Source organism: Salvelinus sp. IW2-2015, linkage group LG16, assembly GCF_002910315.2.
Source record: "Salvelinus sp. IW2-2015 linkage group LG16, ASM291031v2, whole genome shotgun sequence".
Lineage (NCBI taxonomy): Eukaryota > Metazoa > Chordata > Actinopteri > Salmoniformes > Salmonidae > Salvelinus > Salvelinus sp. IW2-2015.
This window is the reverse complement of record NC_036856.1, coordinates 3,487,654-3,508,478: the sequence shown is the minus strand read 5'-3', so window position 1 is coordinate 3,508,478 and position 20,825 is coordinate 3,487,654. Positions and strand designations below refer to the sequence as shown.

Sequence of the window (20,825 nt, the reverse complement as noted above, 5' to 3'; positions counted from 1 at the left end):
TTGTGTAAACGTTTTAAAATCTCGTCTCATCATTGATTTTTTTATTGGACACTAACTGTACGTACTTGAAAACCTCTGTGTAATAGGTGGGTAAAAAAACGTCACTTGGAAAGGTAGAAAGAGTTGTTACTTCCTCACAGCGGCGCTGGCTGTGGCGTGGGCGGTTGGGTGAGGGGAGGAGTTGGACAGGGGGGGGGGACTTTGCCTGTGTTGTGGAGTTGGTGGTGGGTTGGTGGGAGAAGACACAGTGTTCACCCTCAAGTCCAGCCCAGTGGTGTGGGTGGGTGGGTTGGTGGAGGGAGGGAGGGAGGGATAGAGGAGGAGGTGGAGGTGATGTGGAGGGTTTAGTTCCAGATCCGGAGGAAACTGTCCCATGAGCCCGTAGCTACGGCCATGCCGTCGTCTGTCACGCCTAAACAGCTCACCCTGTTGTCGTGACCGGCCAGGACACCTAGAAAGAGAGAGGGGGGGRAAGGGAAAGAGAAACAATATAAGGGTGATTAGGAGGCATTGTGAGTCATTGTACAGACAATGTTTCACCAATTACTGTATGTACTGACTGTAAGTTGCTGTCCATAAGTGTGACTGCCAAATGAGTGCCTAGCACAAAAATCCGCATTATGTCCCTTCCTCTAACCTCAAGGGAGGTAACAAGAAAAGGTTGCATTTAAAAAAAGGKATTGGAATTAGAAAGGATTTGAATCAGTGCACTAGCTCCCTCCGCTCTCCCCACTGTACCTGCGCGCTCGGCCTTGAGGGTGTCCCACACGTTGCAGTTGAAGTCGTCGTAGCCAGCCAGCAGCAGGCGGCCACTCTTGGAGAAGGCCACCGAGGTGATGCCGCAGATGATGTTGTCGTGCGAGTACATCATCAGCTCTTGGTCAGCACGCAGGTCGAACAGTCGGCAGGTGGCRTCGTCCGAGCCCGTGGTAAAGGCGTTGCCGTTGGGGAAGAACTGCACCACAGAGACAGAGAGAATGGGTTAGGTGTATTGAATTAAGTTATTTTTGTTATAGTGTATTGTGTCATACTCACTGTTTAATCTAATGTCTATGACATGATGTTTTGTAATAATGTGTGTTACTGTATCATAGACAGTCATATTCTATGGTGTTCCTTTTTAAAGGCGTCAGCATGCTTCAGCTCAGCTGGCGCYAAGCGAACTCGGCTAGCCGAAACGAACAAGCGTTCTTGCATACTCCCTTAAAAGACCTTAGCTTGAAAAAYGGCAAAAAAGCGGCAATAGTACTGTTTGTCCATTTTGAGACACCGTAGCCAGTATACTCTTCCTCAAAATAGTCAGAATTAATTAAACCAATTGAGAAATGGATTGTACAGTGCCTTCGGAAAGTATTCAGACCCCTTGACTTTTTCCACATTTTGTTACAGATGTATTTTAAAATGGATTAAAAATACTCAGCAATCTACACACAATACCCCATAATGACAAAGCAAAAACAGGTTTAGAAAAAAACTGAAATACCTTAATTACATAAGTATTCAGCCCCTTTGCTATCAGACTCGAAATTGAGCTCAGGTGTATCCTGTTTCCATTGATCATCCTTGAGATGTTTTTACAACTTGATTGGAGTCTACCTGTGGTAAAYTAAATTGACTGGATATGATTTGGAAAGGCACACACCTGTCTATATAAGGTCCCGCAGTTGACAGTGCATGTCCGAACAAAAACCAAGCCATGAGGTCAAAGGAATTGTCCTTAGAGCTCTGAGACAGGATTGTGTCGAGGCACAGATCTGGGGAAGGGTACCAAAACATTTCTGCACCATTGAAGGTCCCCAARAACATTGTGGCCTCCATCATTCTTAAATGGAAGAAGTTTGGAAYCACCAAGACTCTTCCTAGAGCTGGCCGCCCGGCCAAACTGAGCAATCGGGGGAGAAGGGCCTTGGTCAGGGAGGTGACCAAGAACCCGATGGTCACTCTGACAGAGCTCTAGAGTTCCTCTGTGGAGATGGAAGACACTTTCAGAAGGACAACCATCTCTGCAGCACTCCACCAATCAGGCCTTTATGGACAGACGAAAGCCACTCCTCAGTAAAAGGTCTGATGAAACCAAGATTAAACTCTTTGGCCTGAATACCAATCGTCACGTCTGGGGGAAACCTGGCACCATCCCTACCGTGAGGCATGGTGGTGCCAGCATCATGTTGTGGGGATGTTTTTCAGCGGCATTGACATGGAGACTAGTCAGGATCGAGACAAAGATGAATGGAGCAAAGTACAGCGAGATCCTTAATGAAAACCTGCTCCAGAGTGCTCAAGACCTCAGACTGGGGCGAAGGTTCACCTTCCAACAGGACAACGACCGTAAGCACACAGCCAAGACGACACAGGACTGGCTTCGGGACAAGTCTCTGAATGTCCTTCAGTAGCCCAGCCAGAGCCCGAACTTGAACCCGATCAAACATCTCTAGAGTGACCTGGAAATAGCTGTGTAGCAACACTCCCCATCCAACCTGACAGAGTTTGAGAGAATCTGCAGAAAAGAATGGGAGAAACTCCCCAAATACAGGTGTGCCAAACTTGTAGCATCATACCCAAGGAGACTCGACGCTGTAATGGCTGCCAAAGGTGCTTCAACAAAGTACTGAGTAAAGGGTCTGAATACTTATGTAAATGTCATATTTCATTTTTTATTAGAAAAATCTGTTTTTGCTTTGTCATTATGGGGTATTGGGTGTAGATTGATGAGGGGGAAAAAAATATTTAATCAATTTTAAAATACGGCTGTAACCTAAAAACAAATTGTGGAAAAAGTCAAAGGGTCTGAACACTTTCGGAAGGCACTGTAGGGGTATGGTAGTAGGTGAGAGGCGCACCAGTTTGTGTCAAGCTGCAACAGTGCTATTTCACCCTGAACAGTTTCCTGTGTGTATCAAGAATGGTCCACTACCCAAAGAACATCCAGCCAACTTGACACAACTGTGGGAAGCATTGGAGTCAACAATGGCCAGCATCCCTGTGGAATGCTTTCGACACCTTGTAGCGTCCATACGACCAACGAATTGAGGCTCAGTTTCTCTTTTCAGGATTAACATTACAAGGTCAGACAAATCTGTGTCAAATTCTTGCAGTATTAGCAAAGAAAGTGMATATCTAGTTTGGTAACCGGTCTGGTAACAGATGTTTGTCTGCTTTACAGTACCGTCCTACAATGTAAGGTTCTTCATAACAAAACGATACGTATATTTCCTGTGCCTCCTACTCACGCAAACGGCGTTGATGTCGGACACGTGGCCAGTGAAGGACTGCCTGCACATGCCGTCCCGGACATCCCACAGCTTGGAGGACGCGTCACAGGCCCCCGACACAAAAGTCTTGAAGTCAGGGCTGAGGGACAGGCTCATCACGTCCCCCGTGTGGCCCGTGAAGCTGGTGGCCATCTGGCCAGTCTCGATGTCCCATAAAGCGCTGAGAGCGAGAGTGGGGGGAACGAGAATGAGAGGAGGTATGAGTGTACAGTGGAAATGTTAAGACTTGAAATGAATTGATGATGAATGGGGAGGTGCACTGGGTTCTCCTCTGTGTGTGTGTGTGTGTGTGTGTCAGTGTAGTCTGTAGGGTTGAGCGATGTCAACCTTTGTCCTGTCGTGATTATGTACCCATAAAACATTGTGATATACGATGCTATCGCCCCATATTGGCCAACCCAATTTGATTTAGTTTTTTATTGAAAATAAGTTGGGCTATAGAGTGAAACCGAATGCAACTGGATGGATCACAACGAAATCCTGGGCAGAGGCTAAGTGCAGGCAAATCTTTTCCTCATATTCCATTCTGGTGGAGGAGCTTCAGCATGGARCAGGTTTGTGTGTTTGTGTGTCTGTGTGGCGCGCTGTGATGGAGCCGTGATTGTCTGAGGAATGGGCTGTCTTAACGTAGTGACATCATTGGCTGGATAGAAACAGTCTACAGTCTTCAAAACTGGATAATAATTGCTTTATTTTGCCTCGTAAAATAATCAAAAAAATAAATAATATTGGTTGTTCTATCTATCATAAATCTATCATAAATGCTTAGGCTATAAATCAAATCAAATCAAGTTTATTTTATATAGCCCTTCGTACATCAGCTAATATCTCGAAGTGCTGTACAGAAACCCAGCCTAAAACCCCAAACAGCAAGCAATGCAGGTGTAGACTTTCATTCTTGAAAGCCACAACTTTAGGACAACGCCTTCGTAGGCTAGAATATTTGGGAAATAAACTGGTGTTCATAACTTGAATTGGCCTTAAAGCTTTTATGAAAGGCCAGTAAGAGGAATGAGGATAAGTTATTAGCCATTTGGTTTTTAATCTCGTTTGGAGGGATTTTCCCGGCCCGTATGGATCATTTCTTTCTTAATAAACTTAAACTTGATTAAACTTGTCATAACAATTTTTCTATAGGCTATCGATATTGTTTGTTCTCTCTCATTATTAGTCCCCTGGCTACCTTTATGTTTTTAGGCTCAAATTACTTTTTGAGATGGAATGCCGTTACATTCATTGTTTTATCGGGAGAAAGCCATGCATAAAAYGATGAAGCATAGCCTATCGAATGGARAGAGAAGGGAATATAGGCTACGTTCTTTTAAAACAGCTAAACACAAGATAGTTAATAAGGAGTGTCTAATTTTTTTTTTAAATTAATAGTTTCAGGCTATAGATTAAAAGCCGATGCATCCGACAGAGAGAGAGAGAGAATATTGGACCTTTTGTACTGTTCTGGTGGAATTCTCTGCTCTGTCTACCCTACATTCCTCTCTTGAGTTCTGTATCACATCTTTATTGAAATAGGCTATAGCAAATAGGAATAGGCAAATTACTCGGAATGTCACTTGTGTGCTGCCCTGCTGTGCGCTGGAGACTCCGTTCTTTACTGCGGGGCGCCAGTCAAGTTCAAATAGGCTAAACCATTGTCGGTCACATCACGATGTCGTCACCATTGACGATGGATGTCAATCATCGTCAATAGACGATGCTATCGTATTATCATAACCCTAATAGTCTGTGTGAGTAGTATTCACGGGAGCTGGCTTAGAGAGGGCTTTTGTAGCACCGGACCCAGAACAAAACCAAGACAAAGCCTTATAAGAGCGGTGGATGCAAAGCTATTGGACAAAGGATATCATCTAGGCACAAGTTCTGTTCCCCAAATAAGTGTTCCTCCCACACTAGATCAACAAACTCACCAGGTGGTGTCCCCGGAACTCGTCACAATCTGGTTGTCATCCAGGAAACGACAGCAAGACAAATAGCCTGAAAAAGAAAGGTTGAAAATAACCATGCAGGCTTAATCCACACGATTCACATCAATACCATAACAAGCCATCCCTGTGGTCCTTAGTGCATCCACTGCCCTTGTTCACCCCAYATATTTGACAGTAGTGGACAGGTGTAAACAATATGGAGAAGAACTAGTCTCACCCGTATTCATAAATTATCTCATAGTAGGAGTGCTGATCTAATATAGTTTTTCCCTTTTAGATCATAATGAATAAGATTATATTAATTACGGGTGTAACTGATCCTAGATCAGCACTCCTACTCCGAGATGCTTTATGAAACGGGCCAAGATCTGCAGGGGATATTGAATAAGGTCAGAGGTGAGGAATGACGGCAGCTTTTTAGAATGAAAGAAGGTTATCTGGGTTTAAACCAATCAAAGAAGTTGATGAGGTGAAATTGTGCTATTTCCTTTCTAAAATTGCAGTATTCCGCCTCTTAAAAAGAGCCTTCTCCAGTGTGTACCTGTGTGTCCGGGCAGCTCGCGGGTGACGCGCACGTTGCCCTCACGGGTCTTCAGGCTGTAGATGGAGCAGATGTTGTCCAGGCCTCCGCACGCCACATAGTTCCCAGAGGGCGCGTATGCACAGGTCATCACCCAGGAGGAGCGCAGCGGGATGGCATGCATCTACGGAATACACACACACGATCAACGTCTGTTACCTCCAGGGTTGCAATCAAAATTCAAAAAGCGTTAAGACTTGAAAGGAAGGACCAGATCCTAACTTGAGATCTGAATGCATAAACTGTATATTGGCTTCCAAATTCCAAGTACAAGTTACGCGTGCAGATCTTATGTTAGGAACCTTCCGGAAGTGAATTGACATTCAATTCGGGAATAGAAATATCCTGGTAGAAAATAGGAGGAAATTATTTTCAGGCGAATTCACTTCCTAATATAACCTAAATGGTAATTGAATTGACCCCAAACGTGCTTAGCTCAATCACCCAGGGGAGTGGAATGTGATGCAGTATACAGAGGAGAATCAAGGACAACGAGGATGGCACTGTTTGCTACAGTGTGAGGGGAGATATAGAGGATACTTTACTGGTGATTGTTTGTCTTTGATGTTATTTGAGAAAGGTCACACAGGTGCAGTTTAATGTAGGTCTCACCTTGTTTGTTGTGTAGCTGTCCCAAATGATCAATTTGCCATCCTGGGAGGCACTTACAAGTAACCTAGACGCCATTTAAAAAAGAGTATGGTTTCAATATATTGAAGAGTTTGACCTGTCAGCACAGCACACTGGCATATATTCACAGGAACAAAAAAGCCATGGAACTAGTTAGAGCATACCTAATGCATGCATAACTAATGTAGACAGAAAAGCTGCTGCTTCCAAAGCAGTTTAAGTGTGGTGTGAACTCCAGAGCCCCCTCCCTCCCTCCCTCCCTCTCTCCCTCCCTCCCTCCCTCTCTCTGGTGGGACACCCCACATGCCAGGATCGCAGTGTGAACCGTCCAGGATAGCGACCACTTTGGATGAGCCATTTCATGTAATATTCATTGCCTCAGTCATCTGAAAGGCTCTACAGTCGAGAGGGGGGCAGGGAGAGACAGAGGGAGATAGAACGAGAGAAGGATAGAGGAGGGGGATGGAGAGCAGGAGAAAAGTGGCGAGAAGGGGGGGAGGAAACAATAGAGAGAAAGAGGGAGGAAGAATAGAGAGGGGAGGTGATAGAGAATGAAGGAAAGAAAGAGAGAGGGAGAAAGATAAACAGAGAGCCTGCCCCACCCCCCCATCCCCCTGCCCCCAACTGCTTGTGTTTCCGTCTCTCCAGTGATAGGAAGTGGGTTGGCACCCATCTGTAGCGAGCCAAGCACACAATAAAGGGAGAGCTGTGCCGCTGAAATGTCAACTGCTGTATATAAAATAAACACAGGCTGTTTGTCCTCCAGGTGGTTCACCCAGAGTGCAGACGCACACTCAGAAGTATTTGGGAGCAGTAAGAATGAGCTGGTAAGCATACATACTTGTAGTCCCATGGCTCACATATAAATCGAGCCTCAATTGGAAATCAGTCGGTCCAACTGTACTAGTGTGACTGGCAACAGTACACTGACTGGTACAAATGTGCCACTGCTCTGTGGCTGTAGTATTGAACTAGTAGCACATAGCTAGCTATGGGTTAAATCTTTTCTAACAGTCTATGGACTTTTTTGTAATTTAAATGTTAATGGCTTTGGTTTGGGACAAAGTTTCTGTCCAAAACCCACAGGACACAAGCAGCCAGTGCTTAAGAATATGGAGGTTTAGTAGTAGTAGTAGTAATAGTAGTAGTAGTAGTAGTTGTGTAGTATTGCAGCAGTAGTGGTAGTAGTAGTAGTAGTATATTAGTAGGATAGTAGCAGTAGTAGTACTAGTAGTAGTGGTACTAACTAGTAGTAGTACTAATAATAATACATTTCATTTGTATAGTACTTTTCATTAGAGTTACCTCATAGGACTTATGCAACAATAAAAAGACAATAAAAAATAATTTAGAATCAAGGGGGGTAAAATAACAACAGCAGAAGTAGAAGTATATTAGCAGTAGAAGTATTGCAGTAGTAGTATTGCAGTAGTAGTAGTAGTAACAGTAGTATTGTCAGACCTGGAGTCGGTGCCCCAGTGCATTGCATAGATCTTGGCAAGGTGGCCCCTGAGAGTGCGCCGCGTTCTCATCTGTATCCGGCCCACTGAGTCCAGACCAGCTGTGATCTGCCAATACGCCAGGCCCAAAGGAAACAACATCAGCATAACCCAGCATGGTCATTCATAAACTTCACGCTAGTCCAAATATGTACATGTTAGTTTCACAGACTAATTGCTAGGCTATTTGCTTTATACCTACAGTGCATTCGGAAGCTATTCAGACCCCTCAAATTTGTTCACATTTTGTTACGTTACAGCCTTATTCTAAAATGGATTMCATTGCTTTTTYCCCTAATCAATCTACACACAATGCTCTATAATGACAAAGCAAAAACAAGTTTTTGAAATTGTTTCCATTGATCAGCCTTGAGATGTTTCTACAATTTGATTGGAGACCACCTGTGGTAAATTCAATTGATTGGACATGATTTGGAAAGGCACACACCTGTCTATATAAGGTCCCACAGTTGACAGTGTATGTCAGAGCAAAAACCAAGCCATGAGGTTGAAGGAATTGTCCGTAGAGCTCCGAGACAGGATTGTGTCGAGGCACAGATCTGGGAAGGGTACCAAAACATTTCTGCAGCATTGAAGGTCCCCAAGAACACAGTGGCTTCCATCATTCTTAAATGGAAGAAGTTTGGAACCACCAAGACTCTTCCTAGAGCTGGCCGCCCGGCCAAATTGAACAATCGGGGGAGAAGGGCCTTGGTCAGGAAGGTGAGCAAGAACCCGATGGTCACTCTGACAGAGCTCCAGAGTTTCTCTGTGGAGATGGGAGAACCTTCCAGAAGGACAGCCATCTCTGCAGCACTCCACCAATCAGGCCTTTATGATAGAGTGGCCAGACAGAAGGCACTCCTCAGTAAAAGCCACATGACAGCCCGCTTGGAGTTTGCCAAAAGGCACCTAAATGACTCCAAGACCATGAGAGACAAGATTCTCTGGACTGATGAAACCAAGACTGAACTCTTTGGCCCGAATGCCATGCGTTAAATCTGGAGGAAACATGGCACCATCCCTACGGTGAAGCATAATGGTGGCAGCATCATGATGTGGGGATCTTTTTCAGCGGTAGGGACTGGAAGAATAGTCAGGATCAAGGGAAAGATCGACGTAGCAAAGTACAGCGAGATCCTTAATGAAAACCTGCTCCAGAGAGCTCAAGATCTCAGACTGTGGAGAAGGTTCACCTTCCAACAGGAAAATTACCCTAAGCACACAGCCAAGACAACGCAGRACTGGCTTCGGGACAAGTCTCTGAATGTCCTTCAGTGGCTCAGCCAGAGCCCGGACTTGAACCCGATCTAACATCTCTGGAGAGACCTGAAAATAGCTGTGCAGCGACGCTCCCCATCTAACCTGACAGAGCTTGAGAGGATCTGCAGAGAAGAATGGGAGAAACTCCCCAAATTCAGGTGTGCCAGGCTTGTAATGTCATACCCAAGAAGACTCGATTCTGTAATCACTTTGTTACTTCAACAAAGTACTGAGTAAAGGGTCTGAATACTTATGGAAATGTGATATTTCTGTTTTTTATTCTTAATGTGGAAAATGTTCTAAAAACCTGTTTTTGCTTTGTTATTTTGGGGTATTGTGTGTAGATTGATGAGGGGGRAAAAGGCTGTAACGTAACAATAAGGCTGTAAAGTAACAAAATGTGGAGTAAGTCAAGGGGTCTGAATACTCTCCGAATGCACTGTATGTTTGTTTCATAGCTATTAATGTCTTAGCGTAGTGGTCCCTATCCAATCAATCACCCTGGTACATGGTACATGGTAAGACTACAAAGACCTTGGGATTTCCGGTGGTCAAAAGAGGATAAAATCCAAGTGTAACAAGAAAACCTGCTCACTGGTTGTGATTGGAGAGAGCCTAAAGGGGTCCTGTTTATGTAGAAAATGGTAAATGTTTGGCTGTATTTTATATCGAGCACACATGATAGCTTGATCCAAGCTATAACCGGCATTTATATGTATTGTAAGTAAATGTGTAATCTTAATTTGTTGAATCCCTTACCTGCGAAAGAGTGGAGTCACTACAGGCTTTCCTAGCATCCTGTAACACAACAGCAAAATGGCAATGTTCAGAGTTTGCGAGAGACTGAAAGAGTATATTGCAGAAAGTGGTCCGGTGTTGATATTATAATATGATTTAAATGGCTGATTGAAAATGCCAAGCAATGCTATCAAATGATCACCTGAAACTTTACTGTTCAGATTTCTTGAGTCAACGATTCACTCCAGACACACACACACACACACTCAAACACACACATGCCCCATACCCGGATTTGATTGCGTAGTTGCTCCGCTTCCTGCCGTAACTGTTCCAGCTCGCTCATTGTCCCTCTGTGATGTGTTCAGGCCACGCTCCACTTGGAAAACTGGGTTTGTAAAAATCACACAGACCAGCTGACACCTGAAAAACACAGACAGATAGATAGACAGTCAGTCAGACGGACAGACACACTTTCAGAGGAGCACTTCCCTGGGCTGTAACAAACACGGACATCCTGCGGATAGGGCTGCTTTGGCCTGAATCGTGGGGCGCCGGCCTGTACCCAGACACAGGCACCAATCACCTCCAGTCTGGTTCAAAAGGCCATTTAAACGCACAAGGCTCTGAGTCTCTGAGTCTCTGACCTTTTCCACTCAATCAGGCGGGGTGTTTTGCATTGTGCTGTTTTAGCTCCCTGTCCTGCAATTGATTCTGTTTGAATATAATTTGACGTGCAAATGAGGGGTGTAACTGTACTGTAATTGTACTGTAGCTCTATTGAGTGGATTGGGTTTATACACACACCCACGCTCGCACGCACACATACTGTACATACACACACTGGGCTGTGTGTGTGTCGCCACATCCTTTACCTAGGGGATTCTGAATGTGGGTCACGGAGCACTTACACACTCTTCAGAAATTTTTGGAGCGCCGGGCCCCCCTCATTTTCCAGGACATTTTGCAGCCTGCTGTCCAGAATGCAGCCCTGGATTAATGTTTTAGTTCYATTTCTATAATTAGCAGCTAGGGCAGCAGGCCTGTAAGATGTATTTTTTGTTCCACATTGGAAAACAAATAACGTTCATGATGTAGTAAAAAAAAAGATTTGCTACACATTTAATAGCGCTCGTCAAAGCATTCATAGCAGGTGGTATTTCTGTTTATTGAATGCCCATGGGTGTATGATACTTTATGAAATAAGGTTAACAAATAAGTGTTAAATAAGCWTTAATAACCAAGCGTTAATGGCCTTTTCGCTATTAACCATGTTAAACCGTGTTCGCTCCGCTATTTCCTGGAAGCTAAAATTCTAATAGTTCGCCTAATTTCAGTTTATGTGACACAACAAGCAAGTATAGTGTAGAGAATCATTGTATCATCTAAACCGCTGTGAAATATATTTTTCATWACCAAAAATATTGTATTTTCAGCTGTTTGAAGCTGGTGTCCAAAACCAAAATTAACAGACGGAAAAACTAAACTGAAGAACTAAACTTAAAAACTAAACTTAAGAACGGGAAGCACAGAAATTGAGCACATAGAACAGATTTACCACTTCTTAGAMTTCTTAGAATGACAGATCTAACACACATTTCTATGTGAATTTGGTCAGGTTGCCCAGTTTTAAATAATYTTAATTTACATAACAGCATACTCCTCCAATATAGCCTACATAATGCACATGCACTTGAATGCTATTGTACAACTTCATTCAAAATCAACACTATTTAGGGCTTCGGTCGAGACTGTTTGCCATTTTTTCCGACTGCAGAATTACAAAAAAGATATCTGCATCCTTTCGGCGTCAGGTAGGAAGCGCACTGACAAAAGTAAGACAGTGGGAGAAAGAAACACTTTTGCCTGGGAATTACGTTTCCTTCATGACACCTGCTGACGCAAGCCACCTGCAGAGCCCCTGACGTCAGTTTACCAGTGACGTGCTGCTGCTGGTGCCTTACTGCAATCTGCTCCTTGAAGAAATAATCCACTAGCTAATTTCCCCCCAACATCGGACACCCCCTAATTTCGGACACTCTCWAGCGGCTGGAGGATTAAATCACTTTGAGCTCAACAGTTAAATGGCGTGGGAAAATAATGGTACATTTTGCGACTAAAGACACCCTTCTAGCTAGCTGACCACCAATTTCATTGCAGTGTATGTAAGTTAAGTTAGGTTTTGAGAGTCTTCAAATAAGTAATATATATGCACATTTTGTGGGACATATTGTAAAATTCGACTGCGCGACAGACTACACATMATTTAATATCAATTTTTTTACCAAAATTATTCATACTCATTTATATGTTAGTATTAAACTGTTATCTACTTTCTCAAAACATAARATTAATCTGTAAAATAAATAATGAGATATTATTTGGTTACAACACTTTTTTTTTTTACTGGAAGGCTAGGCAACTAACGTTAGTCAACTATCAAGTAAACACTTCGGATACGAGGTTGGTGTCTCTTTTTTGAACAAAATTAAACAGATATATCTTGTAATTGAACAAAATAGTAAGGTAGCCAATAACTGCCGATAATACGGGAAGTATTTTTGTTGCTAAACCGCTTACCAAAAAGCTGATAGTAGTAGTATTTCCACTGATATGTCAAACATGCTAATTGGTAACCTGTTAGCTAACATTTTTAGGGGCGGCAGGTAGCCTAGTGGTTAGAGCATTGGGCTAGTAACCGGAAGGTTGCAAGATCAAATCCCCGAGCTGACAAGGTAAAAATCTGTCGTTCTGCCCCTAAACAAGGCAATTAACCCACTGTTCCTAGGCCGCCATTGAGAATAAAAATCAAAAATAAACTGTTCAACTATTAGGCAGAAGACTATGCACAAAAGCTTAATTAAACCTATTTGCGCATATGACATGCAAAATAATGCAAATGGAAAACAACAATCCCCAATAGGTAGGTACTACATTTCTACAAYGACAGACTTTAAAAGTTGGCCCTAATGGTTCAATCTGAATTGTTCTCGCATTTTGTAAACTACTCTAAAACTTAAGTTGGTGGTCAAATGACACACTTATGCCCCGTTCCAGAATCGAATTGCCCATATTTAGTGGTGTGTGGGATACAGACTGGCCGAGTAGCTTTCCTCCAGTGGTGGTGGTTGATTGGTAGGCCCAGAGAATGGCACAGAGACAGGGATGACAAAGGGGAGCTCTGCGCTGGCTCCCTATTGTTTAGTGTGTGGCAGTGCTGCTTGGCACCACCTCAGCAGGCAGGCCCTAAGACTGGCCATGGTTGGGAAGCTCTCCACTCTACCCAGTGAAGACAGCCACCGCCCGCCCGCCCTGTTCAGCACAAATGTAACCAACGCCGAGACACACACACACACGCGCATAATGCATTCACAAATCAACGTGAAATACATAAATACGTGCATATCACTCTCTCTCAAACACACACACACACACACCACACACACACACACACACACACACAACACACACACACACACACACACACCACACACACACACCACACAGACGCTATGTCTGCTGGGGTAAAGAAGAATTCACCTAGATGACCTCAAAGCACATACTACTACCAGGCTGCATCTTCCCTGACATCCGCTCCATTTAGACAACGTCGCCCGAGCAGTAATAGATTTTTTATTTGTACCGTTACACTTGCATCTGAAATTAGCACACCCACTTTTAGTTACAATTTTGAACTGTAATACTATTGGGAATATTGTGTCTGATCAAAAGGCCATTAACTTCACCTCTCCTGGGAAGGTCACCATGTTAGACTTGTCTGTAACCTAATCCTAGGGATTACCATGGTTTCATATTTGTGTAATGTATCCAGCTTTATATTGAATAAGTGGATTGATTTTCCAAGTAACATTGTCTCTGKTGAATAGGTATTGCTGGCTGAATAGGATTCATTAACGTGCAATGCGTGGGTTTGGTCTGATATGTGTGTTATTTCATGTTAAACCCCCTGTAATAGGCTAAAGCCATGTTTGTAGAAATTGTTATTGTTAATGTTTGGAGTGGTAGATTTTGGTCATATCATGCAATGAAAAAGTGTGATATGAGTATGAAATGTCTTGGGAGAATTAAACAACATTGTGTGCGTACACGTGTGTGTGTGTGTGTTGTGTTTGAGCGGGTGTAGGTGCACATGTTCTTGGGATGAAATCGTATGCACATGTGTATGTTCTTCTAACTCCAATAAGGTGACACATCTCTGCAGAGAGGTGGAGGTGGCCTAAACATTGAGTGAAAGCAAAAGGAGGCAGGGCAGCCCCACCAGGTGACGACTTGTTCAGTTCACAGAACATTCAAACATCTGGAGAATGACGGAAATATCAGGTGACTTGACTTCCCAAATTATTTGCTGGACAAGCTGAGTATTTACATTGGTCAAGTGCAGCCATATGGAAATACATTAAATATACTGAATGTATGACAGACGCATATGGATATCAATCATGATCTTCATATGTTCTCGAATAAATCATTTGCCACTTAGGCCTACCACAAATCCACTGTAATCGTGACCACGAAAATATTTGCCCAGTATGTGTTTTCTACAGCCTACCTGTGCACAAAGAGCTACAGTATTACTGGTCAAAGTTTGCATACTATGATAACAGCAGTTGTAATGCTGTTTACTCTTTACAACACTTCACTACAGATGTAGGATCTTAATTTGAGCCAGTTTGCTACAGCAGAAAAATTATAAGGAAATGTGAATTATTATGTGAATTATAATTAATGGACATTTTTGGAAGGGTTGATCAATTTTCGTAAGGGAAAATCAAGTCTGAAATGTCAAAGTTGAAATTACAAACTTCAGAAGCCTTTTAAAACCTCAAATCCACTACAAGTTTTAAATGTCCTGCATTGCAGGCAAGTTCTCCTGCAACAGGGTGATCAAATTAAGGTCCTACATCTGTACCTCACTGATCTTGTTGGAGGACTCATTAAACCCGTCATGTCAGGATATTGCTTAAAACTCTATAACACTGCAGAAGTATAACAATAACTGATAGGCTTACAGCTAAAACAAACACTGGGCTAGTTATAGGCCTAGACTATAACTATTAAAAAAATGGCTGTAATTTTAATGCGGATTGTGGATAATATTAGACAGATAACGTTAGCACATTCATGAAAGTTCCAACTTTGTTACAATACTGTTACAATGTTGTTACAATATTGTTACATTGTAACAGCACCACAACACACACACACACACACAGAGAGAACTGGAAGGTTATCTGTTCTCAGTGTTCTGACAGAATCTTGAACACGTGTTGCTTTGACAATATTAAATATTGAGATATATTAGATTTTTATATAATCTCCAAACAATATCATTGATGGTTGCATGCATTTTCAAGACTATGAAATTAAGCAATATGCGCGCCGTTACATTGGCAGCCTTGCTACAAATTGCCGCTCGAATGAAGGCAGAATGTCATCTATAATTGATTAATGTAAATGTATATATATATATATACTACTCCCGGTATCTTGCTCTACGTATCTGAATAAGGCTTCGTTATATTCGTGGATATAGATTTGTATCCTATAGCCTACAGGAGGCTAGTTAATTTCCGTCCGACGGTGATTTGACAGTAAAAGGCCGCGTTTCGATAACACCGAATTTTCACCAATAAAAGCTTAATCGAGAAAAACAGCAAGCCTTGGAATAGATATAATTAGCTATTAAGATGACCACTACTCAACACATCGCTTTTTAATGTATCAATTGCTCCCCTAATGTTTTGCAACCTCAATGCAAAACAAAGGCCGACATCAAGCCGTATTGTAGGCTATAGCCTAGGGTTTACCCAAAGCAGGAAATAAAGGCAAGAAAATGCMAAGAGATACAGCTCTCCAGCACACGTTATTACCTGAAACTGGATTTTTGGGGAATTTCCACGTCGTTCCAATCTGTGTCACAGTAGTCCGTTTTCAAATGGCATACATGGTCCCAGCTGTGAAAGAAATGTCAAGATAGCGGTATTAGTTTTAAGACAATTTAACAGATTTAAAGGGCCAGCCACTCGCGCAACTCTGGCAGGATTAGACTGAACGTTCACCAAGCAATCTAATCACCACACCCATGAAGAAACTGGGAACATGGCAACAGCCTACGCCGAGGGGTGCACTCACGGAGATGTCGTACATTTTCATCTTACTCATTCCTAAAACATGTTTAAACGTATTCTGAAGACAATATCTTSATTTATATCAGTGATTTTTCTCCACTTAGAGAAGTGTCCTGTTTTCTTGTACAATAAGGACCAAATCAATCGTGTCGCAATAGCTTTGTTTCACCCACAGGAAAATGGTATTGACTGTCAGCTCCCTCAACAAAAAGAAAGAACGGAGTACAGGAAACAAATTGTTACAGTGTAGGTGAACAGCTATCGCAGAGGTCTGAACGATACGATATTGTTTTAAAATATTATTCTTGGTTTAAGGAGCTTGTAACGTCAACTACATGTGTTATTCCTTCCTTCACCATGTTGTATGGTTACAGTTGTGGCTTGTGAGCCATACAGTGGATTTAGCATTGGGAAGTAAGCTAAAGTGTGCAGGAAGGGGATGACAGAGTGCTTCTGAACCTGTATCATAGGTTCAGAATCACAATGTAATTCAGTGTTTTCTAAATGTTCATAAGTGATTATCAATGCAAGTTGTTTTGAAGACTTTGTCAGTTCTGTGTGATTAGGCCTTCACCATTTTTCTCTTGATATGCAAAATGTAACCAAAACACGAATTGCCATATTTAATACTATGTTCTTACAATACAAAACATTTAGTTCTTACTGTAATAGRCTAAAGGTTTTGGCTTATGTAGGCAAGTACCAATTAATTATCTAGATATCTTGTAGTACTGAAATAAAAGGATTATTGGGATAACCATTATACACACTTAGGGCATACTTATACAGACTACCTATAGGCCTGCSCATTCATCCAATCCTGGAGACCTCTCACATTGTGCATACACTAAAAGTGCCAGTTAAATGTAGCTATATGTTTCTGGTGTTCTGAACCTGTATCAAATGATTCATTATCTATGTGTTTATTAATTTCTGATCATTTTTGATAGCACCAGGGAAAGGTGTGTCTGGTCTGGTTCCAGTGTAAAGGGGGTAAATAGTAGAACAGGATTTCTCTCCATTAGGACACGCTGAATTTTTTATGGGGCCAATGAAAGAGAGCAGTGGGATAGGCTTTTCCTCATCTCTGCGAGAGCTATAATCAATGAAGGGGAGATGAAAGTTGCACAGTCCTTGGTTTCCTTTTGGAATAGCATGGGGTCAGATTAAGTCTAATTGAATTCACACAGCAGTAGATTACCTCAGTCGATCCCTTTTCCTAAATGCATTATGGGGATTAGGATTAAAATAATAGCTAGTAGAGAGTCACATGTTGTTGATTCGAGGATGTAGGCCTATGTTGCAGGGTTTGATATGCTGTGGAGGCCATTAACATAAATCAAAAAGACTGATGAAAATCCCAGGATGTCATAACTTTAAATGCAACCGAACGATTTTGCCAATTCATGTCTGAAATTATGTAACATTTAACTATTCTGAGGTGTGAACATCACCACAACAAGACAGAACATAATCTATTCCTGTCAAATTTTGGCAGTACTCTCGCAGTTTTATATCAACGTCATATATTCCAATATTAGCTGATATCTCTCTAGTTTCTCTGAAAAAGAGAGGTGTTTGTCACATCCCCTGTAACACAACACAGGGCAAATTACATTTAGTCATGTTTTGTTTTGTAACYCTTTTACCTAGGTGTGGCTAAATGCAATATTCTGGCCTGTGCAGCCCTAATATTGCCGGAAATAAATGTTGTAGAGACAAAACCTGGCTCACCTTGACAACTACACAATAATGTTAGTAGCTTTGTAGCCAATAATCAAATTCAGATTTTATTTCCAATAAAAGCAAGGCCGCAACAATCAAGTCAGTAAACTATCAAGTAAATTAACTGAAATGCATCTCAGTGGCTTTCTTTCTCTCAGGCTTGGTRATTAGATGTGAAGGGTAAAATAGCAATGGCATTTATTATCTTAAATCACATTGTTTTTTGTAATCGTTTTTGTAATCAACCCTCCAACCATGTCATAGGTGTCATCCATCCCTTACTGAAAGAGTTCATTAACCAACTGAAAATCAGAGTCAGGGTGTCCAGCAAGCGGCACATCATTCTTTTATCTGGTCCCTTGGTCAATCGCTTGGCAACCAAAAGGAGAGGGAGGGAGCGAATTKCACTGTAAAAATAGAACATCAATAGCTTGATGTCTGGAAAAAAAAGAAGCTGCAGAAGCTATAAATAGCCTCAGAGCTCTGAACCAGGTACCCTGTGTGTACAATATCTCTATTGTCTTCCAGCCACGACACATAACCATTTTCACACATCCTAACCTACCATTGCAATGTTAACTGTCTAAAACTGAGACACAGTAACACTTCGTAAAACACTTAGGAGAMAATTTAGAGATTGGGGAAGTTTGCTTGCTTAAATACTGTATCTGATGAAGATGATGCATTGATATCCTTAATTAGCAAAGTTCCCCTTGATTGCTGGAATTATTTACATTATGGTAAAAATAATACAAGTGTAGGTAAAATAATTAGGCAATGCCTACTTTGATACCATACACTATAATAACACACATAGGGTGTTACAAATGAATAGCCTGCAACAAGCAATCATACCAGATCACATAATCTCACTTTGAACTTCATTGCTACCATTTTAGGGTACATAAAACCCTTGGAGGACTGCTCCAAAACAGCCATTAACACAATATGTAGGTGCCCAAGTTGAGAGGAGATGAGAAGCACTAATGGGATATCATGCCAGAATAGCTTTTGATATGCTATTTTTATATGCGTTCCCATTTTTTTCACGCCTGATGTACTCCAATGACCTACATGTAGTACTGCCAGTGTATCAAAGGCAATTAAAACGTGTACAAACAGTAAACCCTTAAAAGGCTATATCAGGCCACCAGACATATCTCCAGGGGAGGTTGGCCGTTGCCTGGGCAACCCTCACAAATGGCAACTGACGTCAAGAAGGTAGGAGAAATACCAGGGAGAGCCAGAGTTGTATGCATAATGGATCATTGAAAAAGGCCCTCTTGAAGAGTGCTAAAGTGACTTAAAATATGCGCACCTCTCTGGCTCAGCGCCTCCCTCTCTTCCACTCCACATCTGTGGAGGAGAATAGACATTGACACATCTAGAGTTGCACATGCTTTCACTGCCTGGCATGGCCGGACCCATTTGAAACGAGCCATTYGGAACCACTATTCATCGACCATCTCGCCATCTGATGAACAGTGTCGCTGACTGTAAAATAAGTSCTATAACTTGTATACAATTTGGCATCCATTGTTTTGCGATGGCTGGTCTCGCCTCGCCTTGGGCGTTGCTGATATATACACTGGTGCACTTTGCATGTGATAGAAAATATGGGCCCTGCTCTATATTTCTACATGTGTATGCATAAAGTGATTGTATACTCACTGAAACGAAGTCTGAAAAGACAATAAGATGAATAGTCAACCTTGCTCCCTATCCTAAACGTGATAAACCCTATAACCTATTCCAATGGGACCCACTGATGCTGTAGTTTTCCAAAACAATGAATCAATCTGAATCTCTTGGTGAACATAAAGCATAACTACAGGCAATAATACCTCTGTTCCATTGGAAGGTTATTGTCTTATCTCAGAGCTATTGTTGGCCCATAAGAGGCTGTCACAGTGGCCGCTTGCTGAAGTGTCCTCATCATTTCTGTGATAATGCCTCTCGTGCGGTGTCTGAGTCACACACTAGAGAAGCGTGACACTGATCGTAATAGTGCACCTCAGTACTATGCARATGGAGTTGGCCAAGTATACACCAGATGTACACTGCCAGGGGATAAACACAGGCACATACACTGGAAAGTTGCTATGGTGCCTTACTTTAAATGGTTCTAACTTTGTGGAAGAACCTACCAGCAGTGTTTCCATATTCAAAGACAACAACCAAATTGAGGCGATGTAGCCTCTTAAACTGCATGAGTATTTGTTTWGTTTTTTAGGGAGGAAGCTCAAGAGGAAATGGACTATGAGAAGAAGTGAGAAAAGGACAGTGTGACAGTCCAGGGGAATCCCAATAAGACTTGCTCAAATCAGAGATGTAATTAMCAATACAAGACTTGAGCTGACCTGCAGTATGTTCCCTATGAAGTGACTCAGGACAAAGTCATGTCTCTGTTGAATCTCTGAAATGTTCAACTCTCCATCTCTATTTGAGAAATGAGGAAAAGGTCATTCCAGATCTGAATTGACAGTAACTGTTCTGATTCTATTAACTGTCAAGATATTTTTTTTTAATGAATTCCACTTGGCCCCTCTCTATTCATCAAAAAAATGATACACAAAAAAAGACTGCACCTCCCTTCACAGTCGAAACCCTGTGATACCCGATTACTAATTCATTAGTAGGCATAAGCCCGCAATTAATTTGATTTGACATTTTGGTGCACCCCAGGCTCAAGACATAAGAAAAGACCAAGGCATTACCTCAGACTTGTGTGGCAATGATGCACACACAAATGCACACACACATACTCACACACACACACACACACACAAACACACACCCACCACACCTTGCTTGGAGCCACACTCACAGCTGATGTGTGTCTGACTTGCCTACTACATAAACTTCTCATGCCATACACACATAAGACACATGTACAAAAACAGCATTGACACTAAAATGCATTCAGCTTTTACCTTTTTTTCAGTGCAGATAAGTGGGAGAGGAAGTAGTCGTTTTCCACATACGTCCTTAAGTACATAGACTGTAAGCAGACAGACGGTGTGTGGTTT

General features: G+C 42.1%; 1 protein-coding gene across 1 annotated transcript; it reads right to left on the bottom strand.

The window, feature by feature from the left end:
• Positions 1-243: 243 nt before the first annotated feature.
• Positions 244-15,848, bottom strand: LOC111976144 (guanine nucleotide-binding protein subunit beta-4). The gene is made up of 10 exons (XM_024004902.3): positions 15,814-15,848; positions 10,212-10,345; positions 9,944-9,982; positions 7,884-7,990; positions 6,405-6,468; positions 5,754-5,916; positions 5,195-5,261; positions 3,231-3,432; positions 739-955; positions 244-451 (listed from the first exon to the last, which is right to left on the bottom strand). Exons 2-10 carry the CDS (start codon positions 10,266-10,268, stop codon positions 345-347), a joined length of 1,023 nt encoding a protein of 340 aa, XP_023860670.1. The 5' UTR covers positions 10,269-10,345; positions 15,814-15,848; the 3' UTR covers positions 244-344.
• Positions 15,849-20,825: the final 4,977 nt, after the last annotated feature.